The sequence below is a fragment of the Acipenser ruthenus genome, chromosome 24 (genome assembly GCF_902713425.1).
Source record: "Acipenser ruthenus chromosome 24, fAciRut3.2 maternal haplotype, whole genome shotgun sequence".
Lineage (NCBI taxonomy): Eukaryota > Metazoa > Chordata > Actinopteri > Acipenseriformes > Acipenseridae > Acipenser > Acipenser ruthenus.
The window spans coordinates 24,495,938-24,513,178 of NC_081212.1; the positions used below are offsets into that span (position 1 = coordinate 24,495,938).

Below are 17,241 nucleotides of genomic sequence, written 5' to 3' on the forward strand. Positions count from 1 at the left end.
TTAAACACAAATAACTATCAAGTACAGGACCCACAGTGTACACAGCTCCTCTTTATTTGGACTGGATTTAGGAAGCACATCACAAGTAGAGGGAAGGGGATTTGCACTTTCCTTACAAAGTAAGTTTGGCTATGTTAATGTTTTACAGTTAGCCAAAGTGCACATTCAAAACACTCAAATTCACAATTTCAAAATATTAAATTCTAGGACAACTGTGACTCACAGGAAGAGTGCAAAATAAGTGACCCCTACTGAAAAGTTGCTATAAAACAGAACAGTACCTGCTCCTGTCTTTTTGTATAATCTCTGAGCTTTGATACCAGCAAGCCTTATTTCTCAGAAAAACAGCACTACGGTATGCATGTCCACCATTGTAATTTCTCAGATAAACAGCACTACAGTATGCATGCCCACCATTGTTATTTCTCATATAAACAGCACTACAGTATGCATGCCCACCATTGTTATTTCTCAGATAAACAGCACTACAGTAGGCATGCCCACCATTGTTATTTCTCAGATAAACAGCACTACAGTATGCATGCCCACCATTGTTATTTCTCAGATAAACAGCACTACAGTAGGCATGCCCATCATCGTTATTTCTCAGATAAACAGCACTACAGTATGCATGCCCATCATTGTTATTTCTCAGATAAACAGCACTACAGTAGGCATGCCCACCTTGTCTTTGACACCATTGGGCTTCTCCAGCTCCCACTTGGTTGTTCTGATGCTGGTTTCATTTTGCATCATCTGCGGCACTTTCCCCGTCTGCAGGGCTTCCAGCAATGCGGATTTCCCCTGCCGAGGAGGCCCCACAATGATCATCTTCAGCAGCTTGCACTTCTCTGCCTTCCTAAGATGAGCCCTCAAGAAAGCCAGCACTGCACTAGGACCTGGATCAACAAGAAAATCAGCCGCAGTGAAAAAACAAACGACGGTCTTCCATTTTCATTAGCTTTGTGATTGAGATAGTGTTGTGGATGTACAGCAGCTTATTAACTAACAATGATGTCTTGTGACAACCTATCAAGACACCTGTACTTGTCTGTTTCTTATGGAATTGTTATTGCTTGAAGCAGTTAATAGAGTGCAGTCAGAAGCTACATGCATCGGCTCCCCAGCTGTCAATGCAGTGAGCTCAGCCAGTCTCCGCTGCCACTGTGCAGGAACACCAGCCGAGCAGACAGGTCTAAGAGGTCAGCACATCTCAGGAGATGGACATTACCTTCCTTCCTGACCTCGGCTGGGATGTTACCAATATTCAGCTCTTCAATATCCAGCTGCCAAAGATTAGACAGCTGCCCTAGTTCAGGAGGCAATTCTCGAATCCCGGGATTACTGCACAGGAAGGAAAGGATACTGCATTATACCAATGTTACTGTATACTCAGAACAGTAATAACCACATACATATTCTCATGCTTACTACACATGTGGTTCTGAGTGGAGAACACAGGAATAAACAGTGAGTGAAGACGTGACCACCAACGGACAAACTCCAACAATTGTTCACGTTTGCATTCCCTAGAGGGAAGATCTGTTTATACATTTTCCTGTGTAATCTGCATCAAATCACACCGCACTGTTACTGGGGCCTGTTTGTTAAGTAGTCTTGTGGCTTTGTGACGTGGGCCATGGATATCTGAGCTGACAGCAACTTGACACCACTGAAATTCACACTCTTTTTATATGTGAAAGACGAGAACACTGACACACTCTGCCACCACTGAGATCTATTTTTTTATACAGGTTTTCTTTGAAGCTGTAAACACATATCGCATCAAAATTATAACAAGAAAACATGTTGACAGCTTAAACAAACAGACAGTTTACAACAAAAGTACTTCCCGCTTCAGTAGTTTATAGGGTTAGCTAGGAACGAGATGGTCATGAGAGGACATTACACTAGGGCACTGCTCATGCGCATTGGTTAGGTGATTTGTGGGGATTAGACCAGAATCTGGTTTAGAAAAAACATTTACTATGGCTCCAAAATAAAAAAACATCAACGAGGAGAACATGGCTAACCTTGCTGTAAAAAAAAAAAAAAAAAAATCACAGAAATCATGACAAAATCCCCTGGAGAAACGAATTTGCAGAAACAGACTTTAACCTGCCCCACTGCCAGTGTTACTTACTGTGACAGATAGAGCTCATTCAGGCTCTTCAGACAGCACACTGACTGGGGCACTGCCTCCAGCTGATTATCATTCAGGAACAGGACTTCCAAACACTCGCTGAGGAACCCGGGGAATTCGATCAAAGAAGCTGACGACGAGAGAACAACAGCTACTTCACATGGTCTAGGAGGTCAATACATTATCACAGGCCAAATTCACACATCTTTACACATGCACAAAGTGTCCACTTTTAAAAAAAACAAACTAACTTTGTTTCTTAAAAAGGGTAAACACAGAAACCAAGAGCATGACTGAATCCCTGGGCTGAATGCTTCAGATTGCAGCTAGGGACAAAAGCCTAAAATTTCAAGCAAAGGTTTGGACAGAGCAGCCAGGAGAAACCATATCTAAAGGAACAGGCCCTTTCACCTGCTGCACTGTCCTGGGGATCACGCTGGGGTCACAGGCTTCACGTTTATTAAAATGATCTTATCCCAAAGTGAAACACTGAATGCAAATGAGGAAACAGGACACTCCAAAAACAAACAAAAAAAGTGTATCCCGGACCTGCCTAAGACACGGTCATTATTACAAGACCCAGACACGGTGTAATGCAACCCAGATTACCTGTATGCGGGTCTCTTCTGCTCCATGTGGTGAAGAAACTGAGTCTCTTAGTTTTTGCTCCCTCCTCAGTCCTATAAGGAATGAAGAAATATACCTTCACGGTCAATCATTTGCATTACTGAGCGATTTAAAAACAAAACTACAATTTTAAATACTGAAGCTTAGAATGGTTTAAGCTAAAAAGCTCCAAAATAAGTCTTTATTTCTTCTTACAAAAGGGTGGGTTTGGATGTGTCATTCCCTGGTCTATTTTATTTATTCACTTCAATATCACTGGTGGGGGAATGCTTTTTAAAAAAAAAAAAAAATGTTTCTAAACTTTCTCCAAGGTTTTACATGAGGCTAAAATGCTTTGAAAACAAAAATAATGAGCTAAAAGTGTTAATCCAGCCCAAAAGCCGTCTACAGCAGTACAGCCACTCCATATTAATAACCTACTTTCCAAGTTGATTCTTTGAAAGATCAAGTGATTTGAGCTGACAGCAAGTCCACTTGTTTGGCGAAGGCAAAGCAGATAACTGATTTTCGCTCACTTTTAGTGACACCAACGCCTGCAGGAAGAAAGGAGATAACATTTCAGACTGCAGTCCTAACAGCCTGCACTGTCACCTCTATATATACACACACTGAGCATCAAAAGAAACTTATCACTTATATTTGGATAAAATTCACTAGATGTGATCGAAAAATGACAAACTATTTTTGAGCAGGTGCAGTGACTTTTTATTGTGCTGATTAACAATTTGTTCCTGGCCTGTCATTGACAGAGTGCGTCTGGTTATACCATCTTGCCAGGTTTGAAATTGTTAGCTGTGAGCACCCAAGACAGCGAGCCACAGTACGCTGCCCTAGTCCAGCCTGCCGATTGCACAAAGGTGCTGCTCTCTTGACAGACGTGGCATATTGTTTTTTTTCTGTGATTTTCTTTATTGCTTTTATTCAAGCTTGCAATTCAACAGCTGAAATCACTCCATATACAGTGTCCAATCAACTGTCTCACTAATTAGGTGATTAAGTGCATATGCTTCAGGTCATGGTCAAGGATGAATGATTGAGTGACTAAAAACAAACCAAAAACATTTCATGCTGTAAAGGCATAGAGCCAAGGCGCCCTCTAGTGGTTGTATGTATTTAATGTATACTTTCAGTTACATTCACTCATTCAATTAAAGTAAACTTCAATAAAGAAGCAGTGCTTAAAAGAAACTGAATATTTCAAAAAGCTTACTATAATGCTTGGAATGCTGTTTGTAGTCATCATACACCTTCAAATGTATAATTACCTCTAGCTGAAAGATATGCAATGGCAGCTCCTTCAAGCAGTTGTCAGATAAGTCCATTTCTTTAAGATGATTTTTCCAAAATATGGAAATAGTGTCTGGAATGCTCTCCATGGAATTGGAAGATGCTCTACAGTATTGCTTGAGGGGAGGAAACACACACACTGTAATCCTGTATTACTATTTTCTCCCAAAACCAGGACTTTTACAGTACTACCCCTAAATGTAACCTCAACTTAACCCCAACATGGAGAAAGGTTATCAATTCACTTTTCAGGGCTGGAAATAAGACCCCCGTTGCAGGGTGATTTGATCCATTCCTGTTTTAATAGGATACCAGGAGCTTGCTACCTATACACCGAGGCTCGTATTAAAACTTGGAATGGATGAAACCGATATGCAATAGGAGTCTTATTTCCATCCTTGATTTTACAGTACACTAGTTCTATGAACATTTATCTGTTAAAACAATTGTCCATTATTAGTGGTGAATACAAGGTACACCAAGCAAAGCAGCATTTCATTTTCACCCTGTGGATACCTACCAGGGGGCATGCCCATGGATCTGGAAACACTTTCAGTTTGTTCCTAGAAACATTGAAGCTGCGGAGCGACTTGAAGCAGTGAAGGAAGCAAGCAGGGACCTCCGTGAGACGATTGTCTGACACATCGAGCTCCTGCAGCCTCCGCAGTCCTATCCAGTTAGTACCTAAAAAAGACCAAGAGAATACCGATAACACTGCAAGACACTGTACACATACAAAGATGTGTGGTAAAAGGTTCCACTATTAGGCTATGCTGTATTTTGAAGAATAATGTAAGTGTTGTACAACATACAAGGAATGCAATATAGAAACCTGAATGTACCATTTTCAGCTTCAAATAATGTTGTCAGTTGGTTCTTTGCTGCTAAGAGCTTTTGGAGATTGGAAAGATGTAAGAATCCTGAAGAAAGACTGGTTAACTCATTCTGGGAGAGGTTCACCTCCAGGAGCCTGAGGAAAGAGATCATGACAGTGAAATGGAGTTCTACAATTAGAAGCAGAGAAAGGAGATACAAAACAGAAAGCTTATCTTCTTCACTGTGGCCATACCTCCTAACTGACCATTTTGGAACTTGTGGCCACGTGGCTCCTGGGGTATGCGATAAAGATATGCATAGACTACAGTAGTGTCCACGTATAGGAACACCTCCTAAGAGAACACTTTGCCTACGTGAACACCCTTGTGGTGAAATTTATTTTTCTCCCCCCCATTGTAAATGCTCTGCCTAAAGGAACAGGAATGATTTGTTCACAACTGATACAGTACTGTTTTGTAGCCTGATAACTCAAACACAGACTTAAATTCAAACGGTTTATTGTCATTGCGTGTGTGTCTTGAGGAACACTGATAGGTTTATCTTCCAGAACCGCTGTCACATCACTGGCTCGTTTTGTATTCCGATGGCATGTAAACAAAAAATGGGGAAATGTGTTTCTCTTGCTACAAAAAGTTGGAAATTGTTCAAGCTCCTGAAAAAAAACCTGAATCTGGTGAGTTGCTTCACCATTCTATTAAATACTTTTGTGCATGTCTTGAATATTGCTCCTGTACAGGTATTCATAAATAATCAAGAGCTGCTGCTGCATTTAACATGTGTAGGGGAGCTGTGTTAATTTAGACTGACAGTTAGTTTATTTACGTTAGTTGTTTGTCTGTTACTTTATTATTATAGTTCATTAACATACACTTGCCAATTGCTTTTCTCTTGCTTATTCTGTTCATTTCATATGTTGATGCATGTGCGTCATGACCAGTAATAAATATTTATTTATTTATGGATTCAAATTGTGCTTGGTGGCCAACTCTGTCTTAAAGAACACTTTGGCTAAGAGAACACTTTACTTGCTCCCCGAGGGGTGTTCTATTAGCCGGAGACGACTATATTAAAGTTTGTAAAGAGTTGCCAGTAGCAGAAACAAGGAAGTTGGTCACAAACTTGGCTCAATTCAAATTTTACACCTGCTCTGCTTTCAATGGCAATGTCCTATAACACACTCCACACACATAGGCTATAAGTTGGCTTTTGCAGACGCACTCTTGAAACAGTGGCAGACGTGACACACCTTGTGCAGAGGATACCCTCCGAGGAGTGGACAGAGGGAAGCTCTCGCAGCTGGTTGTCCGCCAGGTTGAGCTGCCGCAGCTGGATCAGCCCCCAGGGGATGACGGACGGCAGGCCAGTGAGGCTGTTTGAAGACAGGTCCAGTTGGGAGATCCTGGAGGAGAGGTCAATGAACCAGTCCAGCTCCAGCCAAGGCAGCTTCAATCTGGACCACTGCACAGAGAGGTTCTGGGGAGCGAAGAAACATCAGCTGTGCTCTCAACCAATCACATTCCCAGTTCAGAGGTCATTCTCTCCCAGACAAGCTTAGAACTTTCCCTTTCAAAAAGGAATGCTTAGCCTCTATGTAAATCAAGAACAAAAACAACGTGTGGTCTGGTGACACATACTTAGCGCTACAGTATGGTATTGATTTGGCAGGAATGAATGAACCAGTGGTGGTGATTAATATTGACAACCTTTAATCTAGCTGGTCTCTTCCCCCCCCCCAAAGTGACAGCCCACCAGTGTCTATCATTAAAATAGACTTCAATGCCTACATCTAGCATTACTGCAGAACAGTGACCTACACCCATCAACTTACTGCTGAAACCAGATCCAAGTGTGGCTTCTTCAGCCCGCTGTATGGAATCGCCCAAACTGCTACGCAATAGGAATCACAACTCCATTTTTTATGAGAATATTTATATTTAACTGTTGGTTATATGACAGTGCTTCACTCTTTTTTATTGTAAACTACATGCACATTGAGTGTGTGTGTCTGCACTGTGCACTTTGAAAAAGCTGGCCACATACTGTTAACTTCTACAACTGTACTTAAACATTTACTCAATAAAAAGTTTGTGGAACTGAAAGTCTGGAAAACACAGTTGTGGGAAACTAACTTCATGTTTCATGGTAACAGAACAACAAGTTGATACATTATGTTTGTTTCACGGCTGACCATATGCAACTTTAGAAGTTTCAGGCATTTTGAAAACATTTTTGGTAGTCTTAGCCAAACTCCATTTTAGGCTCTCGTTAGCTTGAGTGATATTGATAAAGGATCCAGGTTTAAAAAAAAAGAACCTCCCTTGAAAAACTTAAAAATGATGCATTTTGTTTCATATGTTAGCGACATTCAGTACGGTTCAACATAAAGCAATGAAATGAACACAGTATATACCCATGGACAGCAATACGAGCACAGGACATGTTAAAAGGATTAGCCTTCATAGACCAATAACCTTCTAAAAAAGCAGCGTAACTAACACTCTTCAGCAGGGGTGTCCAATCCCAGTCCTGGAGGGCCACTCCAGGTTTAACAGGTAAAATGAGATCACAAACTACTTCAAGGTCTGGATGAAGGTTTAATTGGTTCAAATAAACAATTTAAAAACAGGCTTTGAACAAAGACCAGGAGTGGAAGGGCCAACTTCAGCCACCCATGCTCCAAAGCTGCAGCAAACTGCAGGACCAACAAGACAACACATTGCATTGACATACTTTGCTTCCCTTTATAAAGAGAGCCCCAAGCTGCAGGATGTAAGTTTTCTACAAAGAGAACTCGTCCGTTACCTACATCGCTCAGTTCCTCGCTGTGCTCCGGAGTGCTGGGCTCCACAAACCTCGCTCTCAGGAGCTGCTTGGCGAAGTGAGGGTGGTCCATTAGAGTATAGGAGCAGAACACAGATCCATTCTGAAGCAGAAAGGCAGCAATCTCTTCATTCCCTACAATGAATAAAACAAATAAAAGTGTTGCTTCATATGAAAGCAAGACTAAAACCCAGTGCACAAATCCCCTTTGCCTGGCTAAACCGATTTGGGAAGTACAGTTCATTGTTCAAAGAGGAACTGTGCTAATTTAACAAAATGTTATTGTTGCAATATATTTAGATCTGCCAACCAAAGCAAAATTTTTTTTATACAAGTCCAGGCTACAGTGTGCAGTGAAATGTATGTATTACCACTTATTTGTACAGTTTCATTGACATTTTGACAGGCAAGGTTGCTTCATTTAGTAATACAGCAGGGTAAAATGCAATACTAGCCTGTACTGGTGAAATAAATGATTGTAAACTGCTATGGTAAACATACATACCTACTAAATATCAGGTAATGCAGGTGTTTGCATGATATCTTCTCAGTAGTGAACATAAGATCATACAATCTGCACTATGTACCACTACTAAAACACGTTTCAAAATGCTTCCCAGAAGTTACATCAACATCAATGAAAACACTGTTTGTTAAAAGCTAAAGTACCATTCAGCGTGCTTGTCTTGCCGCTCGTGTTCACCATACCTGCCTTTGCCGCTGCATAGAGTGGTACACCTGTGATGACAGCGAAGTCACTGCTTCTTATCGCACAGTTCTCCGTGTCGGCCTTGTAGTTGAGCACCAGCAGCTTGACGATGTCCACGTGTCCTTGTTGGCAAGCTTTTGCCAGCATCCAGTTTAGCAAATCTTTATTGATGCCCGACCCTGGGTGAAGAAACAGCGATACCACCCCCTTAACTCATTAAAGACGACAACACAAAACACATTCACTCGAACGAAACAAAAGATATTGCCTTGAGCTTTTTGTCGTGATACAGTACAGTAATGAAGTACTAACAAGAATTTAACATAAGATTAGAGAGATTAGAACACATTGAAATCAAATAATGGGAAGAAACCAAAATATTTATTTATTTAATTTTTTTTTTAACCTTTAACCTTTATTTAACCAGGAAAGTCCTGTTGAGATTGACCTTGTCAAGAAGGCGCCACATAAACAAAAAAATTCAAATTAACACAACAAATACAAACAAGTTATTCAAAATTACAAGAAACCATTTTGGAGCAAAAACATGTCTCAGGTACATACTGAAGATGTCATTTTTTTGTTTGAACTCCTTTAAAGAGGTATCAAGACAGTAAGTTTCAGTTCATCCTAAAATTTATTCCAAGACCACGTTAAGCTTGTATTTATCGTTGGGTGCAGAAAACAAGACATTTCAGAACTTAATACTGAAGTAGGAGAGTCTCACCTGGTAAGGAGTCTAGCAACTCCTTCACAACGTCTTCATGGCCATAATAAGCTGCAACGACTGCTGGGTTTTCATCTGTGGGCTCCCTGGGCAGGTCCACCCTGCCCTCCTTCAGTAAATACTGCACAGCCTCCAGGTCTCCATTCCCTGCTGCAACACTGAGGAGCTGGTGCTGGAAAACAAACATGCTCAATCAAATCTACAACAGAAACTCATTGCTCTCGAGGCCCTGATCAACCTATTATAAAACAATGTTTACAGTACTATACCAACTCAAAATTAACATGAACCCCGTCTACTGGATGCATTTAGATTTTTCCAGCATGAAAGTAAGGAAATGTACCTTAAATATTTGTACACCTCATATTTTGTAGTATAGAGCACAGTTTATATAAATCCTATCAAAAATATTCACTAGGGGGCAATAGAAGTACTGGTCCTTTTATAAGCTGTAGAGCTGCTGCCTTTTAGAGTAAGGAATAAAAACAACCCTACTGACTAGCCTTCCTCAGGGACAGGCAAGCGACAAGCAGACAGACAGATCTACATTACAGTGTGTTACTGAAGCCCGACTTGTGAATCATTCTTACAGCTTACTGCCGAGGCCTCCCAGGAGATAGGAATCGTTTCAATTCGCTTATTCAAGAGGCAGCAATCTGGATAAATACAGACTTTCTCCAACGGCAGTACAAAAGCTGGTGAAATGACACAGCAATACCCCAGTTGATTAAAGTACATATGAATAACAAAATATAAAAGTTTAATAAAAATGTGTCATCCATAACTAAAACACGGAAAAGCGGAATTTAGAAATATTAAATATTGATAAATCTTTTGACTAGAAGTCTCTCTCAACTGGACATTGAGAAAGACGGAACGCTTGTTGTAACTTCCTAAGTTTCCTAAAGCCTTTTTAAAATGAATATGGTGAAAGATTTACAACAAATACACCTTCCGCTTCAGCTGATCAAAATCACAACAGCTGTTCACAGATGCTTTCCTGCAGCTTCACCGTGAAGACAGTTTAAGGAAATACCAAAACGGCAGTCAAAACAGTCCTGTTAGAGGTGGCACCTCACGCAGCATAAAGTAATATCTGCTAGAAAGTGTCCTGAGGGCATCGGATGATTCTCTATTAAAATCAACCCACCCTGACCCTAACCCAACCCCAACCCCAACCCCAGCCCTAAAACCTAACCCTAAACCTAACCATTAAAAAACATCCGATGCCCTCAGGACACTTTAGTGGATATTCCTTTGTGCTGCAGCAGCTCACAACGCGAACCCTTTGGAAGTGCTGCAGTTAGCATCCTTGACTGGGCCAACCCTTACAAGTGAATGTCAGCACACTGCACAGCAAGTGCTAGGTCTGGTGTCGGTTACATCTTATTGATTAAAGACAGACAGATTTTCAGGACTAAACACTCTCCATTAGTTGAATTCATCATTATGCAGGGAAGATAACACTATCCCTGGTGGGTCATAAAAATATTCTAGCTACAGTTACATTCCCTGGGGCACTTAGTGTAGGGTTTCGGTGGGTGATAAAACTGCATGAGTCAAGAATACTGATCCAGTGTCTTCACCTTATTTACAGTTTGGAGCACTGCATGGATACTTATTTCAGTAAATAGGACAGCATTAAGAATGGGAATTACATATGTTTGCCACCTTGTTTAAAAACAGACCACAGTTTACAGTCCACCTTATTTGCATCTTGCCGATTAACACCTGCCCAAGGCAGTATAAGGAAATGGTCCGAGCACTCTGTAAACCCCACGGTAATGTATTCCCCTGGCGACCCGCTGAGAGAGTCATTATGTCATACTGAAAACAATTAGCAATTACTTGGAATGCTGATGCAATGTCAGTGACAAAATAAAACCTGATCTCATCTTCTAAACATTGCTACAGTAGCGTTTTAGCTGGACTTTATTAAATTTACAATGGTATAATATATAAACTAACTATTAAGAAAAAATATTAACACTGGTCAGAAATTGCAGCAGTAAAATGTAACCATGGTCATCTTGCCCTGGGAAAGGTTCAAATGAGTTGGCTGTTGAGGGGGGGAATGAATGAATGAGTGTGTGGAGGAATGATTCTATGTGTTTATGACTGCAGTGCCACGCCAAGCTGTCCTGTAAATGTAAAGCCCAGCTTGTCCCCGTCAGTATCTTCTGTAGTTACAGTAGGATGGAAGTGTTAACGCCAAACATTTGCAGTGAGTAGTAACTCTGTACTCCCCATGAAACCAAACTATTAAACAGCAAAAATACAAATATGAACTAAAGCTATTATAGACTACTTTACTGGTAGGTGTAATTGTGTAGAAAAATGCTCTTGTTAATTGTGCCTCAGCAGAGTCGTTTTTCATTCGAAGCAGAAATCTTTACAGCATTGCCATACCGTTGCATTCAGCGGATTGGGTAGCTCCCCGCAGTACAGAGACCTACAAAGGAGTCGCCTTTTCATTTAATATTTATAAGCACCAGCACACAGCCTGCACCCAGGCTCCTCCAGTGGTTACCTCACTTATCTGATAACATGGGATGCACTCAAGAGAATGCTCAAGAACACAACCCAAGCATCTCCTGGCGCTGAGCAAACAAGACTAATTTCAACAGTCAGTGGAATTGTACCCAATATCAATACCAATTTCACCTACATTATTCCCTTTTGCTGTTCCATATATAGAACCTGCAAGCTACAGCAGTCAATACCACCCCCCCCCCCCCCCCCAACAGAACTAGACAACTCATTCCATAAACGCTTCATCTTATTACAAGCTTTTTCCCATCAAGGTCATCCTTATCCATATTAACAAGCATGTCTGGATCAGGAGCAACACTAAGTACATTTACATACACCAGCTTAGATACACAGCCATGTTTTACCGGCTCAATTGAATAAAGGCACTCAATTGGTTTGGTTAGTAGTATTCTTTCATCCACATCCCAGATATGATTTTAATCCATCATCCGGGCACAGAACTACAGTCAAGCCTCCTGATAACAGAATCTCTTCATGGTAATTAATACATATCATTATTGCCTACATATAGTATGGAATGTTTCAGAACCTTGAAGCAGCCCCCACTCTTTGCCTTGAAGCCTATCTGCAAACGTAGACACTTAAGCTATTGGTGAGTGAAGAAGCTACCAGGCCACTTCTGACCTACAGTCTACGAGAGGCGATTATAAACCATCTTAAAACAAGAAGCATCTCATGTAAAATTAGAGCGATCAGTATCATGGAAAGTAGACAGATGGATTCGTTCTTTCATATATCCTCAGAATCGTTTTATCACAAATGGATCAGCAGTGTAAGACTGTCTCTTTCACATGCACCCTCATTCTGACCCTCTCAATAAGTGACATGAGAAGTTTAATATATGTACACCTCGACAGTGTGACTTGTGCACAGACGCCTCCCCTACGTCCGCATCATGCAACCCCAGCCGGGGAGAACGAAAGTTATTGTATTTCTTGCTCTTATTGTATTACTTGTATTGTAACACTTGAAATGTATTTGCTTACGATTGTAAGTCGCCCTGGATAAGGGCGTCTGCTAAGAAATAAATAATAATAATAATAATAATAATAATAATAATAATAATAAAACTGAATCCAGCAGTACATTTGTTATACCAATTATACTGAGAAAAAAAACATAGTTAATAAGCCTACATCTATACATGAGTGTAATGCAGAGTACAGCTCAGGTAGTGTTTTAACGCAAATTAAAAAGCAATGAAGGGCAAGATCATCTTAACACCCAATTTCTTCTACATACTTCAGAGCAACAGAGAACAAACAGTGGTATTTCTTATTTAATAACATTAGATGTATGGTATAATCATGATTTTACTAGTGGCTAACTGCATAATGAAAACCATGACCACTATTATTCTTTTTGTCTTTATAATGAATTCTATTTATGATTTAATGTAATTTGTATGCATAAATGGGTTAGAAAAACGACGGCCTGGACAGGAGCCCCTTCAGCAGCAAACCCACCTGGATGTGTGCCGTCTCATCCCCCGTCAATCTCTTACCTTTTCCAGCCGGAGCCTGTTGTTCTCGCCGCACGAGATTTTAATGAGCTCCTGGGCCCTGCTGGTATCACCTTCTTTGTATGCAGCCTGGATGTTTTCGATCGTAGGAGACTGATTCAAAGTGGAATTGCCCAGGACGGAATGCTTGCCTCCCATATCCACAGTGCCTGCCACAGAAAGAAGAGGAGCAGTCCAACACATTAAGCAAACACTGCTGCACTGGGAAAATAATAAAAAAAAACATCACACCAGATTTACAGGCAGCTACCAACCCCTGTACAAAGACAGCTTTGAAAATCAGTCACTTTGGTACAGAAAATATAATTTTCCTGTGATACTCTTATGAAACATGAAGTATGGTTAATATGAACAATCCTTTTTTTTTTTTTTGCCTCTTCTGCAGCTGGACTTTAAGTGGGAGCAACTGGCACCATTCAGTACTTGAGCATTAATTTTTGAGCGAGTCTCGTTTGTAATTCATGCGTGCTTAAAGAATCATTAGGGCAATGACAAAATGCAAAACATATTGCAATACCAACTGGATTGCATGATTTTATTCAAATGAAAAATGTTACCAATAGGGAATAACACACCGAGCAACTACAGTGAACGAACAAGACAGATGGCTGCCTATTAAAGATATTCTCCATCATTCACCTGTATTCAGCTGGTAAAAACAGGCGACTACCTTGTTCATGTGACCATATAAATAAATATATGTATAACAATAAAGAAGCCTGCATGCAGAAGCTATAGCAGAACACTTGTACTGCTCTTAGGTATAATTCCTTAGTTTGTGTGATTTCAGCTAATTTTCATAGTTCAGAATATTAACACATACCACACAAAGCACTGCAGATCTGTAATGTCTCTGTAGCAATCCTGGAGGTAAAACGCTCGCAGATAACAGTTAATATTATGTAGTATATAGCCATGGGGGTTTTAAAAGGATGCACATTGCAAGACCATCATGCTGTAGCTATTCACATGAGGGCTCAGGTTGTCTCAGACCACTTAGTGGGGGCCCCAGTAAGCCTACCCTCTCACTGTGGAGATATAATCAAATATTGAATAGATTTTATGTTTTTCTCCAGCAAGAGAGACAAATGTATCTGTTTTTAGGGTAAGTCGAAAGCTGCAAGAAGCAGAATGAAAAACCGATGCCAACTGCTTCAATTCCTAATACATTGCAGCTTAATATAAGACCCTGTTAATTATTAAGCAGCTGAGTCAGACAGATATCTGAGAAAGCTCAGGGGATCATGGCCATTAGAAATACAGCAAGCACCACTGCAGCCTTTATGGTATGCAGCCAAGTTAGACATCTGAAGGGCAAGAAACTGAGAAACACAGGCCAAAGCATTTTATCAGAAGTTCACAAGCAACTGTCTTTCTAGCATGGACCAAACCAGAGATAAAATCGCAATGCAGCAAATCTAGATTTTCTATAAACTTTTTTTTTTTTACATTTCTTGTTTAGTCCTCTACAAAAGACTGCTGCAGAGTCAAGTTTACAGTTACGGTATCCGGTGTAGTTGCAGTACATTTTTATAAACTTTGATTAGAGCACATTAAAAAAAGCTGTATGTTTTCTGCTTGGTAGATAGATCAAAGGAAGTGCCAACCACATAGAAATGAATAAATCAACAAAAGAAATCACATAAAAAGATTGTTCAGATTGACCGTCTCCCCCACTCACTACCCAAGCAGGGCACTTAAACACCAGTAAAAGATTTCACAAAGCCTGGCCTACAGTCACAGCAACTAAACCTTGTGAATTACTTCTCTAATGTCAACCTGAAGCAACCTTCATGTCTTGCTTAAAAATGAAAGGTAACAGGTTAGTCTGTCTGAATTGTGCATGTACTTTAAATCTTCATCTTATCTGGAATTAACAAGACTGGTAGCATGTTCTTGGCCTACTTTTTATTTATTTATTATTCAAAAAGGGAATGACATCCACGCAAATATCGATTTCACTTAATCTTTATTACATGAGAGTTTTATTTTTTACATAAATGCTTTAAGTTAATTCCAGAGCTTATTCTGAAAGGGAGTAGTTGAAAGAGGAACTTGCTGCACACTCCTCACATATTAAATAGTTTGCTTGGGGGTCCTCGTTCATGCATGACTTCTTATTAAACACGAGTATTAAAAAGAGCAGCTACACTGGTCCAGAGCCGAGACATACTGGAGCTTACAGGTTCACTGGAAACTACAGTGTGAAGGAGGTGCTTAACAGAACTCAAACCTCTTGCTTGCTGTACAAACTACACCAAACATTGGGTACTGGCGACTGGCCCACTGCAGGAACTGGCTGTAATAATCACTAGCAGGTGCCTGTATTAGCATGTTGCAGTGCTATTTTATAGATTCTTGTACCACAGAACTTTGTGCTTAATCAGAAAGACAAGGGGAGGCAGCTGGAGATGGTTTCAGACGAGAGCCTGTATTTATTTACATGCACCAAGATAATTCAGCTAATAACATCTGTTACAAAAGAAACTAGATATCTAATTGAACAAAATACAAATTAAATAACTTATTTTCTGTGTTTTATTTCTTCCTATATTAATAAACAATAATACTCCCTTAACAGTGGCATGCTGTTTTACACAAGTACTAAAAGAGCCGGCTGCTATTTAAACACATGCTATAATTTCCTTATACATCAAGCGCTTCCTTCACCTCATGCAATGCATATTCATGAGCACTAATCTCGGTCTGTAAACACATCAAGTGATACAGCAGTTAAACAAACCCAATGCTCGTCCTCACACGGACAGCTGATTCCAAAGTGTCACAGAACACAAGAAAAGGGCTTTGCTTGTACGTTGATAAATATTGCTCACCTTTCTATTCATATTGTGTGAATAAAACTGTAGATCCAGGGAGCTCGATCCCGTGCGGTAACTCGATTTCTTGACATTAGCCGTGCGTTTCTGGCCTGTTCATTTACTGGGTTTATTTTCTCATTTTTCTTAGAGATAGTGGCTGCAGTGTTATCCTTGGCAGCCCTTCTGACTGGTGTGGTTGATGCTCCTTTGTTCAGAAGACAGTAGCTTCCTAGCTGTGATAGCAAGCCTCGTCTCTGCTGTCCTATAAGCCATTACAGTGAAATCCAACCCTCTCTAACCTAAGTAGAGATTCACTGAAAAAAAAAAAAAAATCCATGGCGCTTTGAGGTGACCTCCAAGCCTGATTCTGCACCAGATGGCTTCAGCTAAATTCTATTACAGTAATAACATTGAGTATATTACTGTATGATATTCACGCTGGTCCTTTCTACTGCAAGATCTACAGGGACTGGATCAAAAATTGGAAACACCCGCAATATGTTGCACACACTTGTTTGCTGTATATAAAACACCCTGTTGCAATGTTTTTTTTTTTTATCCACACGATGGGCACCACATTAGATCTGCCAGGCTTTAATAGAGGGCTGATAAAAGATGCTGGGACAGCAGGTGATTCTGCATCTAAGGCTGTAACACTGCAATGTAATTTTATTAATATAATAATATTATTACAGTTTCATGTTGTTGTAACTGCTCTTTTAAGGTGTTATTGTAAGTGTGTTTTGTTTTTGTTTTTGCATTACCGGTTTGCACACAGTGCAGTATGACTACAGCTATGCGTTTATGAATTTTCAACTTCAGAAAGATACTTTGAATGTTTTTCCTCTGAATGACAAAAAGCAGCCCCTTAATGATCACTAGAGGTTATACTTTCGTCCACTAAACTGCCCTTAAAATATCTCTTCCCCCCCACCCCCTCCCAGCTTTATCAGTTAAATCCTCACAGCAGCTATTCAAGATCACTGCTTCTGCACACACCACCGATTTCCTTCTCTCATTTTATTTTTATTGCTTCTGTAGGCTTCAGTAAACAAGCGCAAGCTCACAGGCAGGTCTAAAGACAGGAGACGCGGTTATGAATTGGAATCAGTTTTTAAATCAGTTTTATTACAAGCACTGACTTAAAATACAACATGTAGCAAATTCAGACTTTAATTTAAAAATGTCACACCGGGA

At 40.2% G+C, this 17,241-nt stretch overlaps 1 protein-coding gene across 2 annotated transcripts in view; it reads right to left on the reverse strand.

Moving 5' to 3' along the window:
* Window positions 1-17,241, reverse strand: part of LOC117429532 (leucine-rich repeat serine/threonine-protein kinase 1-like) — a 38,193-nt gene that overhangs the window by 16,392 nt on the left and 4,560 nt on the right. The window contains exons 1-14 of one of the 2 annotated variants that reach the window (XM_058998897.1): window positions 16,060-16,266; window positions 13,208-13,374; window positions 9,151-9,322; window positions 8,423-8,602; window positions 7,701-7,849; window positions 6,141-6,367; window positions 4,900-5,027; window positions 4,578-4,741; window positions 4,036-4,173; window positions 3,191-3,303; window positions 2,753-2,823; window positions 2,144-2,273; window positions 1,232-1,344; window positions 685-899 (exon numbers count right to left, since the gene is read on the reverse strand). In XM_058998897.1, the coding sequence (XP_058854880.1) occupies window positions 685-899; window positions 1,232-1,344; window positions 2,144-2,273; window positions 2,753-2,823; window positions 3,191-3,303; window positions 4,036-4,173; window positions 4,578-4,741; window positions 4,900-5,027; window positions 6,141-6,367; window positions 7,701-7,849; window positions 8,423-8,602; window positions 9,151-9,322; window positions 13,208-13,363 (1,956 nt within the window). In that variant the 5' untranslated portion in view covers window positions 13,364-13,374; window positions 16,060-16,266. Of the gene's footprint in view, window positions 1-684; window positions 900-1,231; window positions 1,345-2,143; window positions 2,274-2,752; window positions 2,824-3,190; window positions 3,304-4,035; window positions 4,174-4,577; window positions 4,742-4,899; window positions 5,028-6,140; window positions 6,368-7,700; window positions 7,850-8,422; window positions 8,603-9,150; window positions 9,323-13,207; window positions 13,375-16,059; window positions 16,267-17,241 lie in introns of those variants that run through there. The other variant, XM_058998896.1, reaches the window with a different exon arrangement.